General features: G+C 51.3%; 7 protein-coding genes and 1 non-coding gene across 8 annotated transcripts; 3 read left to right on the forward strand and 5 right to left on the reverse strand.

Moving 5' to 3' along the window:
- Positions 1-167: 167 nt before the first annotated feature.
- Positions 168-4,001, reverse strand: SPBR_04049 (ATP-binding protein cassette transporter; the record flags this gene model as incomplete). Its single annotated transcript, XM_040762333.1, has 1 exon — positions 168-4,001. One exon carries the CDS (start codon positions 3,999-4,001, stop codon positions 168-170), a length of 3,834 nt encoding a protein of 1,277 aa, XP_040621285.1.
- Positions 4,002-6,176: 2,175 nt separating this feature from the next.
- On the forward strand, positions 6,177-7,569 carry SPBR_04253 (uncharacterized protein; the record flags this gene model as incomplete). Its single annotated transcript, XM_040762536.1, has 2 exons — positions 6,177-6,401; positions 6,469-7,569. 2 exons carry the CDS (start codon positions 6,177-6,179, stop codon positions 7,567-7,569), a joined length of 1,326 nt encoding a protein of 441 aa, XP_040621286.1.
- Positions 7,570-8,854: 1,285 nt separating this feature from the next.
- Positions 8,855-10,754, reverse strand: SPBR_09160 (uncharacterized protein; the record flags this gene model as incomplete). The annotated part of the gene is made up of 6 exons (XM_040767286.1): positions 8,855-9,397; positions 9,473-9,756; positions 9,819-9,878; positions 10,010-10,028; positions 10,102-10,205; positions 10,283-10,754. The coding sequence occupies 6 exons, from the start codon at positions 10,752-10,754 to the stop codon at positions 8,855-8,857; spliced, it is 1,482 nt and encodes a 493-aa protein (XP_040621287.1).
- Positions 10,755-11,483: 729 nt separating this feature from the next.
- SPBR_04418 (glycerophosphoryl diester phosphodiesterase) lies at positions 11,484-12,269 on the forward strand (the record flags this gene model as incomplete). Its single annotated transcript, XM_040762701.1, has 1 exon — positions 11,484-12,269. One exon carries the CDS (start codon positions 11,484-11,486, stop codon positions 12,267-12,269), a length of 786 nt encoding a protein of 261 aa, XP_040621288.1.
- A 2,636-nt stretch (positions 12,270-14,905) lies between these two features.
- On the reverse strand, positions 14,906-15,967 carry SPBR_04331 (3'(2'), 5'-bisphosphate nucleotidase; the record flags this gene model as incomplete). Its single annotated transcript, XM_040762614.1, has 1 exon — positions 14,906-15,967. One exon carries the CDS (start codon positions 15,965-15,967, stop codon positions 14,906-14,908), a length of 1,062 nt encoding a protein of 353 aa, XP_040621289.1.
- Positions 15,968-18,380: 2,413 nt separating this feature from the next.
- Positions 18,381-21,820, reverse strand: SPBR_04058 (uncharacterized protein; the record flags this gene model as incomplete). The annotated part of the gene is made up of 6 exons (XM_040762342.1): positions 18,381-19,970; positions 20,042-20,290; positions 20,356-20,463; positions 20,531-21,369; positions 21,428-21,752; positions 21,809-21,820. 6 exons carry the CDS (start codon positions 21,818-21,820, stop codon positions 18,381-18,383), a joined length of 3,123 nt encoding a protein of 1,040 aa, XP_040621290.1.
- A 306-nt stretch (positions 21,821-22,126) lies between these two features.
- On the reverse strand, positions 22,127-22,224 carry SPBR_09487. The gene has a single exon. It is a non-coding gene; the product is annotated as a tRNA-Gly (tRNA).
- Positions 22,225-23,032: 808 nt separating this feature from the next.
- SPBR_09165 (uncharacterized protein) lies at positions 23,033-24,399 on the forward strand (the record flags this gene model as incomplete). Its single annotated transcript, XM_040767291.1, has 2 exons — positions 23,033-23,863; positions 23,926-24,399. The coding sequence occupies 2 exons, from the start codon at positions 23,033-23,035 to the stop codon at positions 24,397-24,399; spliced, it is 1,305 nt and encodes a 434-aa protein (XP_040621291.1).
- Between the last annotated feature and the right edge of the window lie 2,130 nt (positions 24,400-26,529).

Here is a 26,529-nt window from a genome sequence, read left to right on the forward strand (position 1 = left end):
ACTAACTAACCCTAACCCTAACTAACCCTAACTAACCCTAACTAACCCTAACCCTAACTAACCCTAACCCTAACTAACCCTAACTAACCCTAACTAACCCTAACTAACCCTAACTAAACCCCTAACCCTAACTAACCCTAACTAACCCTAACTAACCCTAACTAACCCTAACCGTATAGCAACACTAGGCCCTGGCTTTCAGACGGGGTGCTGACGCCGAAAACGGGATAGTAGAACGATGCATAGCAGCAAACACCAACCAGGATCTGCCACGGGATCTCAACGACGATGCGGGACAGCACAAACACTTGCCAAGAATAGACCCGGGACGGCTTCTCGCGGACCTCGTACAGAGACCGCTGCACGACGAATTTTGGCATTATCTGGTTGACGAGAGTCGAAAAGATTGTACAGAGCAAGAAGATGCTGAAGAGTGAGTTTTGAAAGCCCTGAATGGAGAAGTTCGTTTTCCAAAAGGAGAAACCGATGAAAAGACTCGTCACAACACCCAGCAGGAACTTGGAGTAAATATAGCCAGGCTGGCGGTAGTACTGCTGGAAGGCACGCACGATAACGTGCCGGAATTGAGCAAAGAACGGCTGCGCAAACTCGCCCTCCAAGTTCTTCTGCGCGGAATTATCACCGTCGTCGGGCCTGTCAGCGAGCCGGTGCAGACGGCCCAGCTCGGCCAGCACCTCTGTGTGCTCGAGGCTGTTGTTCCAGCACTGGACAAAGTCAATTCCCTCTGCACCGTCACCAGAGACCATGGATAGAATGTATTCAGCGGGGTTCTCGCCATCACCACACGGCCGGGCACCGCAGCGTACGAAGTATTCACGCAGAATCGTGGACTGTGGCCCAATATCGCCAAAGTAGACTGTGCGGCCGCCCTTGGCGAGAAAGAGAAGCCGATCAAAGGTCTGGAAGAGCAAGGCGCTGGGCTGGTGGATTGTTGCCAGAATGGCCTGTCCGTTGTCGACCAACTTTCGGAGAAAGGTGCAGATCGTCCAAGAACTTTGCGAGTCGAGACCGCTGGTGGGCTCATCCAGGAAGATCAAGAGGGTGGGCTTTGCTGCTAGCTCAACACCGATGCTGAGTAGTTTGCGCTGCTCGACGTTTAAGCCCTCGCCCAAGGAGCCCACAACCGCCTCGGCAAAGTCCTCCATGGCGAGCATTTGGATTACGTCTTCGACACATGCAAACTTCTCGGCCTCGGTAACGGAGCGTGGCTGGCGCAAGACAGCGCTGAAACGGAGTGCCTCGCGTACGGTCGTGGTCTCCAGATGAAGATCCTGTTGTTGAACATATCCCGTCCGACGAGGAAAGTTTGAAGTGGGGATCTTGCCGTTGATCAGAATGTCGCCTCGCACGACACCAATAGACACTCGCTGTGCCAACACATCCAAGAGGGTTGTCTTGCCTGCACCCGAGACACCCATCAACGCTGTTAGGGTTCCAGGCTTGACCCACCCGTTGACATCGTCCAATAGCCGTCGAGTGCCCTCCTTGACGGGAATGTCATACTGAAGGCCCTTCCACATAAGAATATCTTTTTGCACGGACAGATGGTCGCGGTTGACAGTTGGGGATTCGGTGCTCGCCGCCAGGACATTGGGCCGGTCCGGCGCGACGGACTCGGCATCATTGCCGGTGTGATGGCCACGGAGTGCTGCTGGAGCGTGGCCGGGACGGAAAACAAGCGCCTCCGCCTTTGATTCGTCACTCTTGTTTAGTTCTGTTGCAATCATAAAAAACACGTGGAAGGCGATCAGGAATCCGATCATAATACCAAGATTGCGCCAGACATGCGAGTATGTGTACCCGTAGTTGAGCTCCAGGAATCGATCGCCAGACACTTCTCTCTGGCCAGGCACGGCCCCCACAGCACCACAGATGAACGCGTCACCAGTGCCGTATACTGGGACAAGCGCCGTCTGGGTACAGGGGAATGACCGTCCGTGGAACTCGTTGCTCATGAGGGCCTCGAAGGCGTAGTAGATGGGGTTGAGCCAGCGCAGCCAGGAGAACCAGGGGTGCATGTACGTCTGTGGGAGCGTGAAACCAGTGTAGATCATGATGGTGATGACCACGATGCCTGCCAAACCCATGGCCTGGCCAACTGACTTTGTAGCCGCCGCTAGGCTGCGGAATATGCCGGACATGGTGAATATGGCAATGGTGAGAAACAGGTAGAATATGAAGAACGGACCGGGTTCCCGGCGAAGGTTGGCCATGAAGTAAAGGATGATGCTGAACATGGAGCAGCGAAACAGCTTGATGGGCGCGTCGCTAATTACACCTGCGATAGACTCTGTGTAAGGATGCACAAATGCGTACCGGAGCTGCTTTTGCACAATCGGTCGCTGGTCGTAGAGCTGCAGGATCTCGTTCACTGTGATGAGCGCGTTCATTAACACAGCAAAGAAGAGGACGGCGCCCTTCTGGAAGAAGGAGCTTGTGTCATTGGGCGAATTGTAAAAGACAGAGCCAATAATGAGTGCCAGGACAATCTGGATGACAACGGTGGTGAGCGTCGCCGGCAGATCGTTGCGCATGCGCTGGAAGGCACGTTTCACACACAGACGGATCTGCATCCACACAGACAACAGGTAGGGACTGGCAGGACGCGTGTGTCGGGCTTGCTGCTCCTTGTGGTTCTCGTGGAAGGCTTGTGAGCCCTCACCGTCTACGGGGTACTCTTGGTGATGTGCGGCGACCTCCTGAAGCACGGTCCGGCGCTCGGGGCTGCTCTTCCAAACCTCAGCAAACTCGGCGGCTGTGCGAGGCACTTTTGTCGCCATACCCCCACGCGGCTTGCGTTCGGCTGGGTTGGTGATGGCCGTGAGAAAATCGGGGGAGACCTGCTGCGGGTTGCGGTGCCAGCCCATGTCGACAAAATACTCGACCGCTCGGTCGCACGACCCGTAGTAGATCTCGTGGCCCTCATACAGCAGCACCACCTTGTCGAATTCGTCGTACATGGGCTGCGACGCCTGGTACGCTGCCACCGCGTGACAGGTGTTGCCGAGGTCTGCCGATAGCCGAAGCGACTTGACAAACTGCAGTGCCGACGCAGAGTCCAGACCGCGCGTGCTGTTATCCCAGGCGCCGATGCGAGTACGAGACAGGAACATCTCGGCGATACTGACGCGCTTGCGCTCGCCACCGCTGACACCGCGCACGAAATTGTTCCCCACTTTGGTGTTGATCGTGTGCGACAGGCCAAACACGGCCATGACCACCTTAACAATGGTCTCGACGTAATCTTCCCGCGTAACGCCAGACGGACGTTTTTGGGGAGCACGGGCCGAGGCTGCAAAGGACAGCGTCTCACCCACTGTCAGATGCGGGAAGTGCTCGTCAATCTCCTGGTTGTAGGCCACCTCTCCACGGTAGTGCTGGAACATGTGTTGGTAGCTGACACCACGGAACTGCACGTTGCTGCTGGGCTCCATGGTTAGCCCGCCCAAGTGACCACATATGGATTTGAGAAATGTCGAGCACCCACTTCCGGGGCGGCCAAGGACAAGGAGCAGCTCACCGCTCTCCAGTGTACCGTCGAAGTCGCGCAAGATACGCGTGCGGTGTATGGCACGGCGCCGGCCCGGAAGGACACTGGCCAGCATACGGAGCGGAGTAAGGAGCGTGGTGGCCACTGTCTGCTGGAACCGGAGTGAGGCGCCGGAGCCAGACACGCAGAGGTCCGAGAATGCCACGCCCTGCTCGGGAATCTGGATACCCTGGCGATTCAGAGTCTGCAGTACCGTCTGTGCCCAGCGATAGTGGTCGAAGTCGGGCTTCGAAGGGTCCAGCCGCGGGTCCGACTTCTGCAGTCCGTCACCTTCCAGCGTCCCATGCCGTGACTGGAGGTTTGTGGCGATGTGGGAGATGGTGCCGAGCTCGAGTGTGTTATCATATTCGTATTCCGGCTCGTCAATTTCCCTTGTCGGGCTGCGTGGCCCGTCCACGGCCGTGTAGGGAAGATACAGTGGGGCGGCCATGGTGGTCGTTTTTGTTGCGATGGTAGTCAGCGGTAGACGTCAATGTGGCGTGTTGTATATTGGCTATGACGGCAGGCGAGGGGGGATGGAAGACGAGGAGATGGATAAGGCTCATGCGTTTACGCAGATACTCAGTTGATATGAAAAAGAATAGCGCAGGCCGAATTCCTTTACGAATAGTGAAGTACAAATACACTCCACTCTTCTTTGTTTTTGAGTTGTCGGCCATGGAATGTCCGCCGGGCTCGTAGAATGTGGTGAGCCAGCAGAACCCCGTGTTGGTTATGAGTGTCTTTGCTGGATATATGGTCGGCCTTGTGTAGTGTTTGTCTTCCGAGAAAATGTGCCTGCTCTCAAGCTATCCATTGTTCGCATTGTCCTTGTGTGTCCTTGTACTTTGAAATCACCTAGCTCTACATTTTGCTTTGGGGTTTTTGTCTCTGTGAACGATTCGGGTTGACGGGTACGTGTCTCAGCCCGATATCGTCATGATTTTGTGTTAACTCGCCCTTTTAGCGTGGCGTCGCTGAGTGATCGTCTTGGAGGTCGAAAGGGCCACTTGCCTGGGCCCAACGTCGCTCACTGTTATCCCCTGTCACCCCGCTAACCATCGCGGCGTGACGTAAACTAAGAAATCGCCGTCATATGAAAGCAGCTCTAGTGATTGTCAAGACCTGGGGAACTTGTCTTCATGGGGAGAAGGAGATTTCCCATGCTCTTTTTGTCATTGTCCCTCTTTTTATCTCGTTTTTATTTCTCCCTCCACCCCTTGTAAGAAGAACGGGTGGACAATTACGGATATGGCACAAAATTATGGCGGATTTCATTCTTTATCGCCCGTAAAAGCGGTCGCCCGCGGAGAATTCCAGGGAAAGGGGCGTATACTCTGAAAGAATGTATGACAGTGGCGCCCTCGGCGCCTACGTAAAGGCATTCGGCATGCAATGGCACTTCCCATCGCTTTTTAAGGCGCAAGCAGCAGTCACACAAGGGGCAACGACATTCTCACAGACACGGTATGAGATTACAAAAACAGCAGCGTCCCGACGTATCTCTCATACAAATTCGAAAACAGGTGTTTGTTGATACGAAACTCTAGCGAATACAGAAGGGGAATTGCGCATAAATAGCGGGTGGACAGGGAGGTGAGGAAATGTACTTGCCTCCTTTCAAGAGAATGCCACTGCTCAGAACGGAGTACGACTACTCACTGCGTAATTACACTCGCGGTTCTGCAGCTAGCTAGCTGTGGACTGGAGAAAACCACCGGAGTCTAGCGTCCGTTCAGCTGACGTGAATAGCTGGATTCGTATTGGCAACAAATAGCAAAACTCAAATCTGGAGAAATAGAAGCATTGAGAGCATCTACTATAAAAAAATAAAATAAAATATAAAACTAAATTAATATAGTATATTAACATAAAAAAGAAAGAAAAGGAACGAACGCGTTAAAAACGTACTACGTAAAATGTGTCTGAGCGAAGGTTGTTGTATTTGATTTGTATTATGCCCTGCGACTACTTTAGTTGGGAAACATATCTACCTGCAACCGGGCTGCACAAGTTTAGCCAGTAGACCCTGTAATTCACTGCAAAAATCAAGCACCGGCTTCCTGGCTCCTGACTATGTGAGTTGCATTTCACCGAACACCCAAGGCCTCGTGCCGCTACCATTGGCCTTGGAACACCACAGGCCAGGCCACCATATATTGGATGCAGGATGCCAAGCCGGGACCTTCCCCGAGCTAGCTAAAAAGCCGCGCCGCGTTGCACCGGAATTGAAGAAATTCTGCCTTGTAAGATGATATGCACAAGATCACTACAACGCACGCCAGACCCATGTAATGTCGACCCTTTTTACACGTGCAGTGTCAAGATTCACAGTTCAATGCATGAAATGCCTCCACAACACCCGAGAACAATGCCGGTCACCGGGACGTGGGCGTCCTTATTTTCGCTTTCCTTTCTTATTTCGACTACCGACTTGGCAAATGATATCTTAGCCAGGAAATTCAACCCGCCGGGATGACGACGACGCACGTGCATCGTGAGCTTCGATGTATATAATAGAAGCCCTTTATCCGCGTATCATAGTTAGTCGATGCCGTGAACGATATAGGGCAGACATTGCACGCCCTCGATCTGCCATACACTGCCCTGCGGCACTGCATCAATCATGTTTTCACTTTCTGTTTCCTCAACTGTGCCACTCGTCATTTTTGGCGGCGTCAAGCTTGCAGCCGCGGCCACTAGTGGATCCTTCAGCATCCTGTCGATGAATGTTGCCGGCCTGCCTGCGATTCTCCAAAGCAACGATGTCCCCGGCGATAAGGCGACCAATGCCGGCACCATTGGTTCGGATTTTGCCAAGTACGGTTATGATGTCATCAACGTCCAGGAGGTGCGTACTTGCTTGCTGACCCAGCTATGTTTCATACTCCCATTCTCCTGTTAACGCGGCCGGTCAGGACTTCAACTACCATGCGTATATCTATGCCACAGACAACCACACGTACCGCACTGCCACGTCCGGTGGTGCAGGCATTGGATCCGGGCTGAACACGCTGGGAAATTTCAACTGGATTGACTTCAATCGTATCGGATGGAACGACTGTTCGGATGCGTCTGGCTCCGACTGTCTCACTCCGAAGGGCTTCACATTCATGCGCACCGTTGTCGACAGTGGTGTGTACATTGACATGTACAACGTCCACACCGACGCAGGTACTGAGATGGCCGACGAGGCCGCGCGAAACTCCAACTTGGCTCAGGTGGCCTTGTACATCGACACATGGAGTGCTGGCAATGCGGTAATTGTATTTGGCGACACCAACAGCCGCTACACTCGCACTGCTGACAACATTGGTATTTTTATCAGCCAAAATGGCCTCAACGATGCATGGTTGCAGCTGGAGCGCGGCGGTGTCGTGCCCACGGTGGAGAGCCTGTGCGACAATCCCAGTACCACCAACAACTGCGAGACCGTGGACAAGGTCTTTTACCGGGGCAGCGCCGTTGTGCAGCTGTCAGCTTCATACTTTAACTACGAAAGCACCAAATTTGTGCAGTCAAACGGCGACATTCTCTCTGACCACAACCCCATCACGGTGGACTTCAACTGGAAGCTCTCCAGCACGCTTCGCCAGTCTGACTTCTGGGGCGGGCCGCACGGCAACTGGTTCTCTGACTTGGCCACGCTCAGCAGCAAATCGTCGCCAAAAGTGTCGCTTCTCACGTTCCGTGGCGCGTCCCGTCTCGACTCGGTTGGGCTGACACTCACGGACGGAACCTCGTTTGTGCATGGCGGGACCGGCGGCACGCAGGTGCAGCTGTCCCTCGGTGTCTCTGAATTCTGGACAAGCGCCGAACTGTGTCAAGGCCAAAAGGACAACCACACGCGCAATTTTTACATCAAGGCGACCACGAGTGCTGGGAGGACTCTCACTGCGGGCACTTCGACCAGTGACTGTACTACTTTCACGGTACCTTCCGGATGGCAAATTGTAGGCTATCTAGGACAGAGCGACGACGAGATGGACCAGCTGGGGTTTATTTTTGCTCCGCAGTAGTAAAGTGAGAAGAAAGTGTGAGCACATTATGTGCAGAATGCGGGGCATTTATTTTTTGTTGTTCGATGCGTCGTCCTGGGAGGGAACCAGTAGTCTCGGAGCGTGACGTCTCCCTTCTGTTATCCGATATTACAGCTTAAAGCGAGAGAGCGCTGTTGTTGCCGTCACTTTTGCCTGGCGCGGGCCACCGCTTTCTGGCGATCGTTGCAGCGAGGGGTTTGTCCATTCGAAGTACTTTGTACCTGCAGTTGTAATTCTCTCCCGTCTCTTTGGCGGAGCAGCACATCAATGCTCAACAGTCTCCGAACGATTAGCGTCTTTTATTTTACTGAATGGGCCTGATTTTGGTACGCTGCTCCAGCAGCCGGCTTGGACAGCGTATGTAGAATAAAAAACAGAGGTTCCCATTTCTCGTCTCCGTAAGAATTGTCCTGCGGTTGAACAGTTCTTCTTGCCGGAGTGTTTCTTTTGCTAGAGCTGGGTACCTCCTGGAGTATTAAGTTAGGGCGGCAGAGAGTGCGTGGTTCTGTTCTGTTTTCCTGTGTTTTCCTTTTCCTTTTCTTTTCGTAGGGTACACTGGGCAATTAGCCAGTGTCCGATCGGCCGCGACCACCAGACCTACGGCCAATTTACCCCTTTTTCAAATATAGCTTAAGTTTTTCTTCCTTTTTTTCTTAAGCATCATCGATAGCAACAAGACCAGATTGATCAATTGACATTCATTATCCTACCTTTCGAGAAACAAAATTCCGAGGAGCGCTTCGGTCCCTGCCCGAAATGCCCGCCCGGCCACGACCACACGACATCCCGTTCCTTATTCGACACATCTTACTGTTTCTTTCTATCCCGATCAGACCACCTCCATCACCGAATCTTCGATACTCCTCCTTCCGGTTGTGAAATACACTTCTAGTGGATGTTTTCTGACCATTGGCGTGAGCCCATGGTCACGTGAGGATGCAACCGACTTGAGATGTGTTGTTGTTTGGTTGTTGTTGTTGTTGTTGTTGTGTGAGCCGTCGGCTAGGCGAGAGCCACGAATTTGTTCCTTTAAGTACATTTTACTTGCAAAGTTACTCTTATTAGCTTGTATCTGTATTTGTATATATACACATATATATATGTGTCTGCGGAACTATGGAGGAGACAAGTATGAGAAGACGAACACAGGACCGCGTACAACGAGGAAAAGAAATTTTCTGGAAAAGGAGGCGTGACTAGATTCACTGGAAATCCCAAGTTTCATAATTAAGGCTGCCACTGGCAATTTCCACCATAGGCCCCATTAGACAATTGAATTGCCAGTGCCTTTCTCAGATTCCAAAGTAACTCCCACCGCCTCGAACTTGGTTTCTTGGAATCTTCTAGCTGGAACCCTTTTCTCGAAGAGCTGGTCGATCTCCGTAAAAGTTCTGTCTTTGGTCTCGGGGATAGACCAGTAAGAGCACACCAAGCCCAGGAAACAGAGTCCGCCCCAGAAGAAGGATGATTTTGCCCCCCAGTTCCAGGCTGTCGAGCTAACCTGGTATGTGCCCAGAATGCTCAAAGGAGTGTTGATGATTGAATAGACGATGCGACCAACGGCGAGCGTCTTGCTTCTCAGTAGAGCTGAGGGGATTTCTGTGCCAAGGATGAAGACGATCGGGATGACACCGACATAACATATAAAGCCGTTGACGACGAGAAGAGCTGCGACTCCCCATGACAAGGAGCTCTTACTTGCGCCTTGCGGAATCCCAAGTCCACCCATGACAATATAAATAACGGTGAGCACAGCCAGACTCCAGATATAGAGTGTTCGCCGACCAACGTAAGGCAATACAAACCACTGTATCATGATGAGCTTACGTTAGTAAAAAATCTTTCCAGCGTCTATTGGTGATGGCTTATAAAGAAAACCTACCAACACTATAGTTCCCGCCAGACTGAGCATGTAGACGATGATAGACATGTTGTAGGACCAGTCGTCGGCCAAGCCAGCTTGTTCAAAAAAGTAGGTTGCATAGGAGCGCAGCGTCGAACCACCAATGATTTGCGAACAATACAAGGCGACGACAAGGATTGTTCGACGAAGATCAGGCCCTTTGAAACAGGCCATCCACGTAGTACTAGAGTTGACTATGCGTTCATGTTCCGTTGTTAGAACCATCAGAGCCACAGTCTTGTCGATGTTGAAGTTGGCGGCTTCTGCCGATGAGAGTCGCCCCAGAGATTTCTTTGCTTCGTCGAGTCGATGGTGGCGTACATACCACCAAGGCGATTCTGGCGCAAAGAGCAACGCGACAACTGCAGGGATAGGCCAAAGCCATCTGTTCAATGCCAGTCAGTGTTTCTGCGTCTGTGTTATAATGGTGAAGTATTGAAACCTACTGGATAGCGTAGGGAATGCGATATGCCCAGGGAGCCTCCGCATCTAGACAAGCGCGATACACGACGGTACATAAGGTTTGTCCGACAACCTGCCAGTTTGTCAGATTAGTCATTCAAAACTAAAAACGGAGAGGAAGTAGAGCAAGTGTTGGCATGACTTACCCACATCTGGCTCACAAAGCTCGTCAAGAATGGCCTCAGACACATTGGTGCAACCTCGGCAGCATATGCGAGTGTGGTGGTCTCCAATATACCGAGCGGGATGGCTATATTTTCAATGCGAGACGCAAGACGTCAACAAATAGTCGAATCGGCCGCCAAGTTTCAGTCGAAGGAAACTTACACATTAACAGTTGCGCAATTATAAGTACTTCAAGATTTGGCGCGAAGAACTGCATAAAAACGAGTGGGGGGATGGAAACCATGGCGATCATTAGAGTCTTGCGGAAGCCATAGCGATCGGAAAGGAAGCCAGCGAAATATAGGCCGACCAGCACTCCTACGGTTGAGATATTGTTGAGTCCGGATTGCCACGCGGCAGAAATTGCGTACTTGCCGTTCGCCTGAAGCGTACCGTATGCCTTTTGGAATGCTGGCTGAGAATAAGCGTTTGACGTGGTGTGGAAGTTATAGCCGTCCATAACACAAGTGGCAGACAGTGCTAGACTCCAGGCGACAGCCTTTGGGAAGAGTTTGGCAGCTTGCCTAATGGTCATTTCATGCTCCCACACATTGGCCTCAGCAGCGTCGGTCAGAAACTCTGTTTGGGAGATCTGGACTTCCGCCGCTTGCTTTGACTCCTTGGACGAATCCATATTCGATGCCACGAGTCAGAAATGATGAAGATATGTAAAATGGTAACCTTGAGAGAAATTGCTTGTCATCGCAAGTTGGTCTTTCGTAAATATCCTGGGAGGAATATAAATATATAATTCCCTGATCACATCCAAATCCCTGTTCAGAACAGATTTTATGTCAACCTTTACTCGTGCCACAATCCACGTGTTTAGATTTCGCCTTGCAGCACCAGCTACGCGTATTCATTGTTCTATAAAATAAAAACACTAAAGTTTTGTTCAAAATACCGCATATAATTAACAAGTTGTACCATTTGAACGTGGGCTGTCAGCACTAACTGACAAGCCAATGACGGGGATCGTTGCTTCCGATGAGTCTCCACTTGTGCCGACTCACCGTGATTCAAGACGAAAGATGTGTGGGCGTGCCAAACCAAAGCGTGCCAGGGTTTGCCGACAAGACCCACTACAAGCGAGAAGCAAGCACACAAGGTTTAAGGCACAAGTGCCTCAAGTTTGATTAAACTGAGCTGAGCAAGCAGCCACAAAGTCTGCAGTCATTGTTTACGACTTCACACAAATCTACTGATATATCGATACTTTGGCCATACGGTGTAGACCTGTTCTGCTCACAGTAATCATTGTTATTGCATCCCCGTGAAAGCTTCCACTCTTTCCCTACAATTCAACCCGTTCCACCTTTACACCAATTGCAGACCGGAAACAGAAAAGATGAATCGGCTTAGAATGACGCCGCAGACGGCTCGGATCGCTGGGCATCGTGGCTACAGCGCCGCCGCCCCAGAGAACACTCTGGCGGCTTTCCGCATGGCACGCGACGTAGGCGGTAAGGGTGTCACTTGTGAGACCGATCTCGCACTGACCAAAGACGGGGAGATGGTCCTGATCCACGACAAGACGGTAGACCGAACAACCAACGGTCGCGGCCTGGTCAGGAACATGACCTATTCAGAAATCGCTCAGCTTGACGCCGGTAGCTGGTTTGACGAGGCATTTGCGGGCGAGCGAATTCCTCGGTTAAGGGAAGCGTTAGATCTTGCGGAAGAACTTGATATCATCTACCAACTCGAGCTCAAGATTTACGATCAGGACAACATCATCTTCTCGAAGCTGAGGGAAATGATTGACGAATTGAACTGTTCACATCGATTGCAGTTCTCCTCCTTCGACTTCGTTCAGCTCAAAGCTGTAAAGGAGGCCATTCCCGAAGTTCCTACAGTCGGCCTGTCACATTCCCGACTAATTGAACCAGGTGCCGTTGCACTGGAAGCCAACATGGATGCAATGAATCTGGAGATCCAGCATTTCGCAAGTGGCGAAGCCCACCAGCTCCATAGGGATGGCATTGCGGTATTCTTACATGTTCCACGCCCTGAGCTCCTTCAAAGCCTCAAGACGTACGGCGTGGATGTGGAGGCCCAGGTCGTCAGTTGGGTTCGTGAAGGATGGTTAGATCATATAATTAGTGATGATGTCGCACAGATGGCGAGGATTATGGATCAGATTCGTTAATAAAAGACATAAGTAGAGGGCACAGATGAGAGAGATTTGCCTGGAGGCTGCAAGAGAATTCGATTTTAAACGTCAATACACCTTCATTCCGTTTTAAGAAGGGAAGTTGTCAAAAACAGCGGATTCATTGTTGTATGATGTAAAAGAAAGCGTAGTATTCGAGAGACAATGGAAGAGGGAGACAGACAGAGGCGCCAGCGTTGGCTGGCGGGCTACATAGCCCCCTAAGGGAAGGCCCATAGACCCCCAAAACACTGCTAATCTGTTGTAAAAAGGAGACCCATTCCTTTACCTAGGGCCCAATAAAATGTCGAGCCATGGGTCCAAATTCCCCTCCTCAACAGGCCTCTTCTTCGGCAATAAGCCTAGTTTATATACTACACTACGCCCTATTCGTTTTAACGCTGGTTTTTAAGCCCCGGATGTCGCTAAAGGGGCCCGTGAGTGTCTATTTCGGCCGGCATCTTTACCTGTCAATGCCCACCTCTACCCCCAAATACAAAATGCGTACTGATGTCACGATAACTGCAGCTAAATCCAAAACCTCCATCGATTCGAATACCGCCATCATTACCCCCTGGGCACTGCACCGCTGATGAGCTCCTCAACGGCTATGGATGAAACAACGCCAACACATTCTTCGGCGCCTGCGGATTCTTCGTCACATGCGAAGTCCATGGTGGCTTTGGGTCCGACTATCCTTCCCGGCGAAATTGAAAGAACCTCAGACCTACGGCACGAAAACGACGTATCTGGACCAAATAAAAGGTATTATCGCGTTCGTACTGGTTGCCTCGTTTGCAGAACCAGAAAAGTGAAATGCGGCGAGCAACGGCCAAGCTGCGACAACTGTATCAAGTCGAAAAGGACTTGCATCTACAAACCGCCAGCTGCGCGAAGATGGTTTTCACGCTCAACTACGATGAACAACCAAAGAGACACGACCCACCCACAAGACCTCAACGGCACACTTCTTCTTCCTGCCCCAGACACGGAGCAGGAAGAAGAATCACCTGCCCACGGGCAGCATTCTTTGATCCGAAGCCCATTTGACTTTCTCCCACCTTCGGAAACTATCATCCCTGGCGAGGCCATGCAGTCCCATGATCTACAACATCCGGGAGAACTACAGTCAGACGTTCAACCTGCCGCCGTCCCGTCCCCTGTGCAGCAGCCGGATATCTGGACTAGCATTCAACCACATATGCAGCAAAACGACAGTGTTTCAGGTTCTGTTCAGACCTGCGCTACCTTTGATTGCCAAGGGGTTTACGATTCCTGCCTAGGAAGTAGCGATTTGGCAGATTCACCCACAGATTCTCTCTCTTCTCGTCACGGAAAGACTTCACACCTGATCTGCTTGACTGTGGGTGTGGACAAGGCTGCAGTTACCGCAAGACCCACGGAATCTTCATTTTCCTACTTCACTGAAGAAGTGGACTGCCCTTTTGTTTCACCTTTTGACACAATGAACTGGGCAACCATCAAAACTCATATTGCCGAACTGGGTAAAAGAGAGGTTCTGGTGGCTATGTCCATCGATGCCGTCGAGTCTTTGTACAGGGCCTTGACGCATCGGTTACCTATCACATACGCAATGTCTACCTACAATACCGTTCTTGTCATTTTTCCGTCTTCATGCGGCAACAACCAGGTTGATTTTGATGTCATCCTAATTATTGCTTTCCTACTTTGCTTGTTTAAGCTCACCCTTCCGAATGAGGACGGTCCTACCGTCTCTATATTACGCGGTGTTTTCACGACAAGACTAGAGGCTTGGCTGCTAGAAGACCACCAATCGTCGATATCCTTGCGAATTGGTACCTGGTTACAGTTCCTAGATACGGTTTCCAAGCGTGGAGGCTGTAAACAACTGTTACCCGAGCCGATTTTCGATCTTTTATCTGACAATGTCATTGTGCCTAATATTCCAGCGCTGGACAAGATGTCTCCTGAAGACGCTTTATACGTCAGCGTCAGTGCACCTGTTTTCGAATTTTACTCGAAACTCCAGAGAATCTCCAACCGGGTTGCGGACGTAACTCACTACCATAGATCGCGATTCACTCCCACAGACCAGGCAGAAGCAGCAGAAATACTGTCCGGTTTGACAGCAGATCTGCATTCCCTGTGGGATGTGCGACCGGGCTTGTTGCGACTACAATCAGCCGATATATGTCGAAACTTCTCGTCCAGGATTGCACAACCTCTTGTTGCGTGCATTGGAGTTTGCCTAGCGAGCTACTTTGTCGAGTTTGTCGTCATCGGGCGAATACTTGGGGATCCCCTGTTTGCATCACCCAAAGCCAAACAAGCCATGAACGATATACGGGATATTGTTGATGGTGGTTGGAATGTCTTGAACAAGAAGGAGGGGCTCAACCCGGGATACCTTCGGCCGCTGTTTTACTATGGCGTCGAGAGCTTCGATGAAGAGAAGACGACGTGGGCGGCGGACCGACTCCGACAGATCAACAACCCCATCAGCAGAGGGGCTTTTTTTGCGTCATTTGTTAAGCTGCATGGAGAAGCACAAAGGAGTCAAAAACGAAGAGTGACGTTGAAATACTTTTGCTATCAGAATTATCACATTCCTCCCCCTTTTATGTAACAAGTAATAAAGACGGGAACTATTCTCACCCTTGTGCCTCCTCTAAAATTCGCGTCATCTCCGCAAGCATGGTTTGGTGGATGTCCCTCTTGGCAGCAATGAGACCTCTATTCTTGCTGAGATCCCTCCCTGCCCCGAAATCCATCTCCTTCCCGTCCAGGTCCGTTACTTTGCCGCCAAGCTCCGTGAAAATCAGCTGCGCACCCGCGTGGTCCCAAATGTACATCTTGGTTGCGGGACTGGTGGGCACGAGAAATTGCACGTCGCCACCGCCAACGATGAGAGCTGCATACCGAATATGCGAAGACCAGACTTCCGTGCAGGGAAACTCCACCTGGAAAATGTCGGCAAGTTGAGCAATTACATCATGACGATGGGTCGTGGCTGCGGCGCAGTCCACAATATGTAGCCTATGTAAGCTGGAAGCAGTCAAAATGTCTAGAGGAATGGCGTCCCTCAGTCCGCTGGGCGTCATTGTCCGAATGGTCGCGCCAGAGCTTCGTACAGCGGTGAGCATAATGCCTAAACCACCCGTGTCAACATTTGCCTCGGAAATTTGGCTCATGTCAGCACTGATGTTCGGACAACCCAGCACGCCAACGACCTCCTTTCCGTTTTCGATCAGAGCCAAAGAAACAGCGTATTGTTGGCCCTTCAGGAAGGCTGCCGTCCCATCAACAGGGTCCATGACCCAAAATCGCTCAGACTTGCTTCCAACTCCGCATCCGCCGAGGTCGATCAAATCCCACATCTCTTCGACCGATTGTGGCTTTGGTAGTGTCACTGCTTCTCCGGTGGATAGATCTGCAATGTCCGCTGCCGACAGCACCAAGTCGTAGATCTCCCTGCTAAGAGCTTCATCGCTTCGTAAAACAGCTGCGTTTTCCTCTCCCAAAAACTTATCGTCCGGGAAGCTGTCGTGGAGCGCTTTGATCAGAAGTGCTTGCGCTGCGAAGTCGGCAATGGTGACAGGCGAATTGTCATATTTTGAGATTTCGTTCACGGTAGATTGCATACGTTTTGTCACCAACGCTGCTCTCAAGACAGCTAATTCCGCAACATGCCGCTCTTGTGCGTAGGGTGCCATCTTTCGGGCGGTGAGTTTTACGAATTGCATTGTCGAGAAGATGGTTGTTGTATTTTTTTTTGGCAGAACGCAACATCGGCGCTTTAAATCAATAGCAAGTATGTGTGGCTAACATACTCTGAGATTCGTGTGCGTATTAATAAGCTAGAGACAAAGGCGACTGTGCTGCTTACTCTCGGTTAACTAAGGAGTCATTTCGCGTAAAGCAGGATGGTTGATAGCTTATACATTATTAGGAGAAGGAATCGCATTTTTCCAGCACTCGGCAAATGAACAGATCCAAAAGCAGCTATTCGCTTGGCTGTCGCACAAATATGTCGTATATCATGTTGATCTATTGTCATTCCTCAGCCGGTGTCCACTTCAATCCGGGGCCCCACTTGAAGCGAGAGACAGTTGTTGTTGCGACCTCGGGAGCTCGGCGATTATGGGCCTGGAAGTAGGACCCAGTGCGGTCAGAAACGGCAGAATACGTGACCAGCACCGCAGGATGGCTAGCACGTCAGGATGGCCAGTATACGAGAGTGTACTTCGTACCAGTAAATGGGATAGAGAGGCGCCGGGGTGCACTGAATCCAAAGGGCTCGTCTGTGCGCTGCTTACTCATTATCTGCCTACATAATCCATTTACGTCGCTCCGCCTTCATCTTTGTCCTCCTATGCATATGTTACGATTATATCCCCCACGAGGCCCGAAAGAAGGACCCAAGACGGTCAGGAATGGCAGAATACGTGGCCAGCACGCCAGCATGGCTCCTCAACCCGTTTCACCACCAGCAACAAACCCACTAACACGCGACAGAGCCTACGAAAAGAATCAAAGCACTGCTACAAAATGCCGGCGAGAAGAAGAAAGTGAAGAGAGGGAAAGAAGTCAGGAGTACAAGAGAGAGACATCGAAAAAGAAGGGCTGTATTTATATGTGGCCGTCAAAAGTTGCGAGGACCGATCCAATTAAGTAACCAGGTACGTTCGTACAGCCCCATATTTCCCGATTAGGAAGGCCACCAACTACGGCGGCTACAACAGTGTGTTCTCCTTTACATACACAACTACTCACAAACGTACAATCATCTACTTCCTATTCCCACTCGTAAACGTGGTTTTCGGTGGCTGATATAATTTTCTGATATATTTCATATCAATTTTGCCAACTACATATATCAAAAAGCGTTCATTGAGACACTCCGAGCTGGTCAATGGTGTTGTGATTTTACATTTTTGTGGCGAATCATGTTACCCGGCGTTTATTTTTTTATTTTTTTATTTTTTAAGAAAAAGAATACATTTCACATATGCGCTTCTCTTTTTATGTCATATTTGTGTTTCTTTTAATCCGAATTAAAAGTTGAAATCTCAAAATTACGCAATCAAATCGAAATTTTATGTACATTCCCGTTTAAGAATTATAAACTATTTGAATGATTGTGTCTACGGACAATCAGGACTCCATTCCATTCTATGACATAATATCACTTTTGGACCCACAGCGGTCAGACGGCGTCTGGCGCTCATGTGGCCATGGTGCGAAATCGGTACTTGTTTGGGATCGGCCCGAGCACTCACGCAATGCATATCTTCTGGGATCCGGTGATGCTGAATATGATACCGCTGGCAATCATCCAATTAATATTTTTAGCCGTGGCTCGAACACTAGAGCCGACGGACGGCACCGGCGCCAAAAACGAAAAACAAGCGACGCCCTGAGATATCTGAGAGAAGACCGCCGACCGAAATATGACAGCTGCACCAAAATTCCATCTAATCGTGTATATTGGGTATTTTCCCGTTCTTTATCGACATGGGGCTACGTACAAGATTGCATTACAGGAGTGGTTGGAATTGGGTCTTAATTCGGTGTTAATGTAGGTATTCGCGTTACTTCTTGTTGACATAGCTCGTTGCACAGATGCAAAACAGGGCTTGATAGAAGAAATACGTCGTCCGCGCAGCGACGATTCGGGACATCTACGACCTTGATAGTGTCTTCTGTTATTCGAGTGGTTTTAAGGTACTCTATTTAGTACAATGAGTTTACTGGCCTGATCATTAGTGGGCCAGGCTAATCTCGTTATACTAAGTCGGGAGTACGAGATTCTACCCCGTTTTTATAGATATGTTACCCTTCTGATAAAAAAACGTGCAGGGGAAAAAGTCAATACATTAAATGAGCTTGGTACATGGTCATCATTGAAGGTAAGCTGTCGTTATCGAGCGCACACATTTTTGGCTACTGTGTCCGGTGGAAGCTGTCACCGGAACCAAGAGAGCATATCTCATAAACGAATCTGACTCCCCAAAGACGGTCTTGAAATGATACTACTCCAGACGAGCAGACCTTCACCACACACCTGTCACAGAGCCAGTAACATTATACATTGTATGAAAATGCTGTTATAACTGAGCTTGCCTTTCACGCACTCGGTTGCTTGGCCACATCATCCTCTGCCAGGTCGACCTTCCGGTACGTAATCACAGTGACCGGACCCACAAGACCGTACTCAGCGTTCCCTGGGGGCTTCGTGTCTGAGCCAAATAGGCCTGTGGGCGGGGCTCCGCTGGTGCGCAGCGAGTCCCAGATGAGAGACAGACGGTTGGCTAATGTGGTTGATACAACCACGCGAACCGTGTTGCGTTCACCGGCCACCAGGTAAGAAGTAATGTCTAATCGCGCGTGTGTCAGTATGTCGAATGGTGCAAGGGCATGACCGTTGACGGATACCGTCATAGTATGAATCACTATGCCCAGTGACAGAATAGCACCGTTTGAATACCGCTCTGTACTATTGGCGGGAGGCCACTGAAACGTGGTCTCGTAGTATCCTCGTCCTGAGACGCGCTCCAGGCCGGGGATATGCTGCCAAGACACGAGGCTGTCGAGATGGTGTGTTGAGTTCCAGCGCGACGCATCAGCAGAAATATTGGCCAGCGGTGTCGGAGGGTCCCAATGTTCTACGACAAGCGTCCAGTTGTCGAGGGAAAATGGCGCGACCGACACAGCGGGCACGTTGTGGATGACACCATCCGACGTGCGTATCCACTCAGAATGCGTAGACGTAGACGAGCCTACGATCGCACACAGCCCGCCTGCCGCCTGCCGCACGTCTAAGACCCCGGCTGATGTGGCCGTTGCGTGGAATGCGTGCCTTTCGTCGCTGTGAAATCCGAAAATGACTGCTTGATGTGGCCCAAGTGTAAGAGGAACGGTGATGGTGGTTCCCTGTCGGCTGTAGATACCTATGGGCGTGATGGTACCACTCCAGGCATCATAGCGATACGGCCGGCCGGTCGATTGGAACTCGATTGTGCCGGCGCTATTCTCTTCGCCATCGTGGTAGATGAATGCGTACTGTGCATGCCCATCGGCCGTCTCTCGCCATACAGGCCACCACTTTGTTGTGGATGTCGACGCACGAATCCGGGTGCGCGGCTTAATGCCGACCGATGCCATCACTTCGCTCAAGCCATCCTCATGTGGCACATGGTGCACATTGTCGAGGTGCTGCAGTGCCCTCAACGTGTGATTGACATAAGCGTGGCCGGCTGGGTCATGATGTCCGCCGAGATATGACGGGATTTCACCGGCGAAGATGACGGGTAGACCCGAGCGGGCGTGCTTGGCGAGCATGTCGGCGCCTTGTACAGTTAATACGTCACTCCCGCGGACGATCAATGCCTTATATGCCTGCTTCATGGGAGCCAGAACACCTTTTTGCACCACAGCATCTCGACCCTGCAGTATCTCCGGATCCAGGTAACCATATGTGTATCCCGCCTTGAGGAGATCTTCAGGCTCATAGCCAGTTAAAGGCCGCGCGTAGGTTGTGCGCTTCTGGTAAAAGGCCACGTCCATCTTGCTGGCACCCTGCTGCAATATGTACATGGCGCGCGACAAGTAGTCAAAGTGATCACGGATGAAGTCCCAAGCTGGTTGATGGCGGCCGAGCATGTCAGACCAAGCGTACGTAAAGGCGGCATAACCGGGCCACGTGGTGTTTGGATACTGAAAAATCATTAGCTACTGCCTCTCAACCGAATATTTCTTGATGCGGGGGTGTTGGGACCGTAACATACCTCTCCTGAGTACGGATAGCCGTGTAGCACCACAGCATTGACGCCACCTGCAAGCAACCGATGGATAAGTTGCAGCAACTGCGGCATAGTCATCTGGTATGCCTGTCCCAGCACAGCTCCGACTTCGGCTGATATGATCTTCTTTCCCGACATGTAGGCAGGGGAAGAAAACTGGCGGTAGGCGTCAATGTTGCTTCCAAATGCGAGATCCTCGCACTCGGGTATGTCTGCTTTTCCGATCAATGATTGCTGGGAGAGTTAGTCTCCTCTTGTTACCAAGCCAGGTAGCGGATGTTGCGATGAGCGTATCGTACCATGTCGACGGCCATGTTATAGCCAATTTGAGAAGACCAGTCGACGTTCAAGTACGTCCTGGACCACGTGCGGAGCGCGTCGAGGTACTCTCCGTACCCTTCGGTGAGCTACTTCCGTCAGAACAAACAAGATCTTTCGGCAAGGAACACACACGAGGGATAGTAAGACACTAACTATTGTCCGGTAATCAGCGACATGGCTGTGCCCAGCATCTGGCTCGTCGGTGACAAACCAAACGTTAAAGTGGTCGAGGAGGCTGTTTTCGTGAAAGAGCAGGGGATAGTACTTGTTTATTGTGTATCCCCAACGCCGCGCAAACGCCGTCGGCAACTCCGGCGTCCAATAGACATTCGGATTGATCTCGATGCTGTCCTCCCATGCACACCGGGTCACCTGCCGCAACCGTTCGCGTGTACCGTTGATCAGCAGGTGCTTCTCCCAAAAGTCGGTCATGACGCGGGCACCGCGCGCAGAGAAGTGGTCCACTGTCCACGACCCGTTATGGACATAGTCAGTTGGTGTTGTCTGCGGCCCAGCCACGACGGACGGTGGGTGTTGGGCGCGTGCGCCAGAACGGATCAGATATACTGCATATACGAGGTGTTGCTGCTGACTCATGTCGGCCGGGCCGGAGGGTGTAAAGTCGACATCAAGCCATCCATTTGTGCCGACCTGCGGCGTCAAATCTTCGAGACTGCGCTCCGCCAGCGTGTGCTGCGTCATAACTGGCTGAGTATGCCCATCCGCGGAGAAAGACGCACTACCCAGAACAGTCGTCGTGTTGGTGATCAGCCCCGTGACGACTGCCTGCAGCACGCCTGCCCCCCAGCCGGGCACAGTGCCGTGGAATGAGCCGCCGGCGGCCACGATGACATGGTGTGGCGCTAGATCCCACATGAGACCGGTATCGTTCTCGTGTGCCGGTACGCCTTGGCCTTGGTTCGGACCCATGGCAAAATCCAGTAAGAGTCCATGGTCGTCGTGTGCTCGAATGGCTGTGTCGAGGACATTTTCTATCAGGAGTCAGCAGCTGGCACGCCGATAGGCATGGGAAGTCTCTTAAATATATACTCCAGGCAGGTGTCCCCCAGCCGTATTTGTTCCAGTCAGTGGGGACATAGGTATCCCGCGACGCGCCGTAGAGGTAGAAACCAAGCACTTCAACGCCGGCCGCACCGCGCGAGCCGGCCTGCGAAATGTCGTCGTAAACCTGGTCGAGGTCAACGCAGGCATCAGGGATCCAGTAGCGCAGACGGGGACGGTATGAAACAGCGGGCCTCAAAAAGTCGTGGCGCACAGAGTCGTCCCGTGTGATGCCGGAGAGCGCGTCCTCGGGATGTTGTTGGTTGGGCGCACCCCATTGGTCGAAAAACAACAACCCAGCAAAGGACGGTATCTGTTTGTCAATAACACATTGGACACTGCGTTCCATACCTGATAGTAACGACTTACTCGGATTTTCATGACGGCGTATAAATGAAGGTTTTCCTTCAGCTGCCAATCCGCAAGCACTTTTCTATGTTCATGTTTCTGGGTAAAGCAGCGCACAGACTGGATGACTAAATCCCCGCTTCCCCCGCACGTGAACTTGATCCCGCGCGTCCCGCGCTTTACTGTTTGAGAACATCCGACACAACTTCCACCATTGAAGTGGTCGGCACCTCGAAGAGATAGAGTGGTAATTAAAGTACTTAATGTAGAGTGGCTCAAATTAACAACACTAGAAAAAGAAGAAAAAAGCCCCGAAAGGAACAAAAAGAAAATCAACTCTGCGTCGGCCGGGAATCGAACCCGGGGCCTGTCGAGCTTGCGTCGGATCATGTCACCTGACTTGGCAACGACAGATTTTACCACTAAACCACCGACGCTTGGACTTGTTGTTATGTGGGAAACAGCGTCTCGGCTAAGCTTGTGTAGTGCAGTTCAAACCCCGGAAATGGGAAGCGTCCCCAGGCCAAGCCTAGTACCTAAGACAGGACAACTCCACCAGCGTAGTTGTCTCGTGCGTTCAATTATGAAGAGTACCTGAAAACACATTTATAAGCTCGGCGGTAAACAGCACCCAAAACATCCTAGTTGCCTATTATGTCCCGCAACTCCCGCAGCTCCCGTAACTCCCGCAGCTCCCGCAACTCCCGCAACTCCCGCAACTCCCACATCTTCCGCAGCCGCCACAAATTGCGCTTGCAACAACATTAAAATTTGCGAGCGTCGTACCTACCTATTCGAGGAGCTGTCGAACCGTAGCCTTCGAGCAACATTACCATGTCGGCGAGGAAACGTGCCAGACTGGCCTGCAATCCTTGCCGGGAGCGCAAAAGAAAATGCGATAGCAATACGCCATGCACCTCATGCACAGAATATGGCTACGAGTGTTATTACACAGCTACGGCAACCGTTCCTACCCGGCAGAGAAGGACACGAGCCCCGCATCCTGCGTCACCAAAGCACCTCCAACAACATGTACCCTCACCCGACGGACCAAATCTTGCAGCCGACAGCACGACCGGTGCTGTAAACACAGACCGTTCTGGTCTGGTCCAGCGGTTAGAGGGGAACTCGGGAGCAGCATTCGTCAGAAGACTCGGGTTGAAAATTGATCCAGCCCGCGCGCCAAAACTCAATCTCTTTGGCTGGAATTTGGGAGCTCGGCTGCTATCCACATCGTTTGATGCAATGCAGCCGGCAGTCGTGCTTCCCGTCGTCGAAATTACGTCACTGGAGCATTTCGAAACCCTAGCCCGAGTCTACTTCGAAAAAGTACACATATGCTACGGGTTCTTCGATAAGAGGGCATTCCTTGAGCGGCTTCACCAGCGCTTTCAGCGACAGGCACTCTTGGCGTCTCAACAGCCCAAAGTGTTTGACGGCGTTCTGGCGGGCGTAGCCGCCCTCGGGTGCTTGTTTTCACAGCAAATGGCCACCATGACGGAACTACAGCTTCTCCACACAGCATTTCACGCTTTGAACATGCACAAGCTTGTAGGGCCTCCTTCAATTGACCTCATCAATGGCTGGATATTGCGGACCATTTACTTGCGGTTAACGGACTCGCCCTACACAGTCTGGATATCTAGCTGCACAATGATGCACCTGATCGAGGCGTCGGGATTGCTCGCAGATATCCCTGCTGTTCTACCGCCGAGAGAGCAATGCGATCCAGAACTGGAACAGCGGATGGTAGGTGTAGCACATCACCTAAACGTGTGGACGTCGTTCGATTTGGGTTTATCGCGAGTGGCATATCTGAAGACTGAGCTTTCGCTTCCCCCGTCCCCCATGGGGGATGACGTCACGACAGAGCTTCTGGGACTTCTACCCATGTCAGTCAGCTTAGACCCGGTGCTGCCGACGAATGAGACCGACCTAACTTCGACCTTGTCTAAACTCCTCAACCGGCAACACACGCTGGGGCCTTCCCTGATGGCGCAGTGCAATCTAGTCCTCTGCATTCTCCGGCGGATACATACACAGAATTTGGACATTCCAACAGAGCTCGCCGAGCAGGTTTTGATACTGCTCAAAAAGGGCTTGACATGTGCCCGAACCCTGGTAACGAATGGCACCAGGTGTCGAACGTTCCCTTCCAGACAGTCTGCGTGATTCTAGTCATGGATACGCGCTCTGCCCTCACTATGCTACCAGAGGCTATGCAGACGCTGTATCTCATCGCATCTATCTACGACACGGAACGTATGCGCGAGGCGTGCAGTACAGCCCATCTATTGGTGCGGCTCCATCAGCAGCGGCGGAAAGATGACCTTGCTGTACTTGGCGAGGCCCTCAAAGCACAAAACCAGCACATATGGGCAGAATCATCATCTGCTAGGGTGCCAGTGCAGGCACCGCTACAACTATCGTCGTCGGAACAGGCGCGGCCTGACCCCAGCGCTGATGAGTTTTCCTGGCTGGGGGCGTTGGTCGCAGATCTTCCCGGTCTTCAGAGAGTCGACTTTGAAGAGTTCTTGAATACGGACATGATCGAAAGCATGTCCCTAATAAATGAATCATGGTCGACCCCAGGCCCAACTCGTAGTCATTAAGAAGTACGTATGACCGCAGTAATAAAAGATTAGTTCATTTCTTGTTTCCTATTTTGATGCCGTAGTCTGCAAATTACACGAATTGGCAACGGCTCCACTGATTGATTGACAGGCCCATGCTAGTGCCGGGAAAGTGTGCGGATATTGCGGCATCACGCTCGTAGCCCGAAGCCCTTATTAGACCTCTGCCATCGAAAATTGTGCAAAGACCTGTGACGTCGCAAATGTACATATATTCCTTCTCTTCGCTCAGCCACCGCCTGCAAGAGTTAGAAGACTCACTATAAACCATTTTCAATTCCAACTTTCTGACACAGCCGACTTCCCAGACCCCATACACTAGCCCACGCATATTGCAAAGTATACCTCGTTTCCAACCCAGAGAATGGACACCGGCTCACTGGCCCCCGGGCTGAGCGACAGCAGCCAAATCACCTTCGACCTTCAAAATCTGTCAATGGGTCGTGGCCGGCCCTTTCCACCACCAGTTTCTGACCCTCAGCACTATCTTGTCGATTTTGACCTTCCAGACGACCAGTATCACCCCTATAACTGGAAACGTTCTAAAAGGTACCCAAGGTCGCTCTTTACCTGCTCGTGGCTCAAGGAGCAGAGAGAGAAGAGGAAAGAGAACTACACACGACAGCTAATCGATTACATTTCTACAGAGTCTTTATATCAATTTTAGTATGCTCCGGAACATTCGTTGCCTCTTTCAACAGTGCCGCGTTCGCACCAGCTATCGAAGCAGCAGGGGTGACTTTCGGGGCCAGTACCGAGGTAGCAACTCTGGGTACAACTTTATTTGTATTAGGTTTTGTGGCCGGACCAATACTTTGGGCACCGTTTAGTGAACTTCAAGGAAGAAAGTGGCCACTGACCATTGCATTGGTCGGTGGCGGCATATTCTCCATCGGTGCAGCAGCCTCGAAGGATATTCAGACCCTACTTATCTGCCGCTTTTTTGCTGGCGTGTGTGGCTCAAGTCCCTTTTCTGTTGTGCCCGGCGTCCTCTCAGACCTCTTCGATAACAGTTACCGCGGCGTGGCTATTGCAATTTATGCGCTGACAGTGTTTGAAGGGCCTTTTATGGCACCAATCATTGGTGCATTCATCGTTGCCTCTCCAGAAGTCCTCAGCTGGCGATGGACTCTGTACATTCCAGCCATTCTCAGCCTAATCGTTGGTGGTATTTCAACTGTTTTCTTGCAGGAGACGTATGCCCCATGCCTCCTGGTGAAAAAGGCTGTTCGTCTGCGGAAACTGACGAACAACTGGGGAATTCATGCCCGTCACGAGCGGACTGAGGCAGGGGCACAGGAATTAATCGACAAATACTTTATGCTGCCCCTGAAACTGCTTTTCACGGAGCCTATCGTTTTTCTCGTTTCACTCTACATGTCGATTATTTATGGGATTGTCTATGCCCTTCTCGAAGCTTACCCATATGTCTTCCAGCACGTCTACGGCATGGGAACCGTGGCCAGTTGCCTGCCCTTTCTCGGGCTTTTTTTGGGCGTACTTTTTGCGTGTGCTTTCATCGTCGTACAGCAAACAGAGTATGTCCAACTACTGGCAAAACACGACAATGTACTGCGGCCTGAATGGCCATTGCGGTCCACAATTTTCGGAGCTCCAGTTCTGTCTGTCGGTATCTTCTGGTAAGAAGCTAGAAATATGCCCCGCGAGAGCTGTGCACTGCATCATTACTGATGCCACTATCAACGCTAACGAATTCTTGTCTCTATGTCTTCCGTTTCAGGTTTGGCTGGACTGCCTTCACGTCTTCAATCCACTGGGCTGTCCCCACGGTGGCGGGGGCTTTCATTGGCTTCGGCACACTCTGCGTCTTCCTTCCATGCTTCAATTACCTCATTAATGCATACCTCCCTTTGTATGTCAACGTTTCCACCCAGTGTTTTCATTCCATTCTTTTAGGAATCCAAATCTGCACACAGTGGTTTGTTCGCGTGTGAACAGAAGCGGTAAGATGCTAACGAGTCTTTGTACGCTCCGAAAAGAGCTGCTTCAACAGTTGCTGCAAACGTGATCCTGCGTTCCTTGGTTGCGGCGAGTTTCCCACTCTTTTCCAAACAAATGTTCCAGGCCTTAGGCACGCAATGGGCATGT

Source organism: Sporothrix brasiliensis (assembly GCF_000820605.1).
Source record: "Sporothrix brasiliensis 5110 chromosome Unknown Cont16, whole genome shotgun sequence".
NCBI classification, from domain to species: domain Eukaryota; kingdom Fungi; phylum Ascomycota; class Sordariomycetes; order Ophiostomatales; family Ophiostomataceae; genus Sporothrix; species Sporothrix brasiliensis.